The sequence below is a fragment of the Lathyrus oleraceus genome, chromosome 1 (genome assembly GCF_024323335.1).
Source record: "Lathyrus oleraceus cultivar Zhongwan6 chromosome 1, CAAS_Psat_ZW6_1.0, whole genome shotgun sequence".
Taxonomy (NCBI): domain Eukaryota; kingdom Viridiplantae; phylum Streptophyta; class Magnoliopsida; order Fabales; family Fabaceae; genus Lathyrus; species Lathyrus oleraceus.
Window position 1 is genome coordinate 179,108,735 of NC_066579.1, and position 2,535 is coordinate 179,111,269.

Here is a 2,535-nt window from a genome sequence, read left to right on the forward strand (position 1 = left end):
TCAAGATACTAATTAGTTACGTTAGATTTGTTTTGTAAACTTCAAATTTAATATTGATAACAACTTTTGGTTACAATAAAATTGAACACGAACGCTGCTAAAATAAGAACACAAATAACAAATAAAAATATCTAACACAATAAAATAGCTAATAGCATACAACAATCAAAACAATATCATTTATTTCAGACATCATATCCACATCATGCTTGTCATTCTTAACTATCAGCCAACGACGTTGTATATCGTTAGTGTTATCTGCAATATATATGTATGAAACAAGTCTGTATATTCTTCTAACTCTTTCAGCATCTTTAATCTCTCAGATTAGCCAAAGATTCAAGTTAGTCTCGAGTTGTTCAAAAATCAATTATGCCAAAAAGAATATTCATGAGAGGCTTGGTTCACGAATAAAAAATATGCCTATAAATACTCATATTAAAACAAATGAATAAAATTTTTTTAACGAATCTGACCAGAGGTGTGAGCAAATATTTCACATTACACCTTTATTTATAATTTTTTTTTCATAAATGCACTTCGATTCAATTGGTGCATTCTATTTAATTATAATACAAAAAATAGTATATATAATAATATTTTATTATGTAAATTAAAAAAGAAAAGGAAAGAAAGAGCATATGTAAACAATCTTGACTTTATCCTTCACTAATAAGTATAGGAAAAAAACATGATAACACACAAGAAAGAAAGGTATATAGAAACATGATAATATAAAACTATAGTTAGAAGTTGATTGGTGAGTCTCAACAATACATAGATGTTAACTTTTTTCTCACCAATTTAATAAACATTTTTCATTTGTTTTCTTTAACTTTTATCTGCCGACATAAACTGAGTGTACCATAAAACAAAACACTGAGACTTGTGGCATGTAAAACCAAACTTGCTTGTCATCTCTTCTCTTATCTCTTCTTCTTCTAACTTTGTTTCTCACTCTCTTTCCCTATGAACATGGATATCTTCCACAATGCATCACTTTCTACCCTTGATGATCTATTCCCTCCTCACAACATGGTTACTATATAATACTCTTCTTTTTTTATCTTTCTTTTTACTCTCTTTTATTTTATGAACTTGTTCTTTTCAACTTCTATAATTCTTGTCTTTATTGTATGTGATGTAATGTAAGTGTTAATGTTTAAATATGAATTTTCAGGAAGTGGATTTTGGGATGGAGTGGTTATCAGTTTTTGTTGAAGAATGTTTTTCAAGTAAACCAACTTGTGTCATAGAACCTTCTTCTACTCTTCAAATTCAAACAACAACTACCAACAAAAATCCTTCAAACACAATACAAAAACCTCAACAAAACCAATCTTATATACATAATTTTCTTGTCCCCAGAAAACCGAGAAGCAAAAGAAAAAGACTTTCATCTCCAAGAACCAAAATTTGGTCACATTCATATCCTCCTCTTTTGAAACAAACATATTGGTTAGCCGAAAACGAACTCGTTAACCCTAAATTAAAAATTGAGTCTAAAGTATCTGCAGTTGCATGCAGAGATAATTTGAAAAAAGACAGAAAGAATAAAAGTGATGATGTTGGAAATGCAAGAAGGTGTAGTCATTGTTTGTCACAAAGGACACCACAATGGAGGGCAGGACCATTGGGACCAAAGACATTATGCAATGCATGTGGTGTGAGGTATAAGTCTGGTAGGTTGTTGCCAGAGTATAGGCCAGCAAAGAGTCCCACTTTTGTCACTTGCTTACATTCTAATTCACACAAAAAAGTTTTGGAGATGAGAATGCAATTTAGGTAGTAGTTAATTAGTCATTAGTCAAGTTGTTTTTTATTAGTATGTGTTGTTTTTTCTTCATGTAGATTTGAGTTGGGAATTAAGGAACAAAATTTGATGAGATAGATTATTAGTGAAGTGGTTACTACATGTTTTGCTAAATATGTTAAGTTTATTCTTCTTCTTTTCATGAAACAATAATAGGTGGAAGTAAATCATGGCTTGATATTTGAAATAATGTTAAGATAATGCAATTGTGATTTTGGTAAATGTCTTTTTTTTTTATTTCAATCCAATTTGGAGCAAACAAGCTAGACTATATTTTTTTTGGATTTAGATATGGGCCCAAGACTTAGGAGCAGCAGGTAATAGTAAAAATTTACAAATTAAAATTTTTTTTAGACATGTTTGAAGTAGAATTAATTTTGATTTAATAATTAATTTTAACGAAAAAGTTGGAATTTGAGTAAAATAACTTAAACTTCTAATTTTGAGCTTTAGATTTTAGAATTGTTGTTTAGGCTCAAATTCTTTATTCAACACACTGACTCACTTTTTATATGAATGTATTTAAATATAAATTATTTTATCTTCAATTAAGTACAAGTATAAGTACACTAATAGATGGCTCCACACCAGCGTATAGTCACGAAGAGTCATCCATATAGATTTGAGTGGTATGAAAAGTGTATGTCTTTCTCAGTTCAGGATTTTCAATATAAATAGGACCTCAAATATTATGTGTCTTTAAGACCAAATGATGGCAATTA

The 2,535-nt window shown here is 29.3% G+C and overlaps 1 protein-coding gene across 1 annotated transcript; it reads left to right on the forward strand.

Moving 5' to 3' along the window:
* The first annotated feature begins 772 nt into the window (after positions 1-772).
* On the forward strand, positions 773-1,927 carry LOC127126030 (GATA transcription factor 9). Its single transcript, XM_051054895.1, has 2 exons — positions 773-1,038; positions 1,181-1,927. The coding sequence occupies exons 1-2, from the start codon at positions 970-972 to the stop codon at positions 1,787-1,789; spliced, it is 678 nt and encodes a 225-aa protein (XP_050910852.1). The 5' UTR covers positions 773-969; the 3' UTR covers positions 1,790-1,927.
* The last annotated feature ends 608 nt before the right edge of the window (positions 1,928-2,535 follow it).

Bases quoted from the DNA above. Each gene is read 5' to 3' on its own strand.
- LOC127126030 (XM_051054895.1), top strand. From the start codon at position 970: ATGAACATGGATATCTTCCACAATGCATCACTTTCTACCCTTGATGAT. The intron at 1,039-1,180 runs GTTACTATATAA...ATGAATTTTCAG, and splicing joins TATTCCCTCCTCACAACATG to GAAGTGGATTTTGGGATGGA.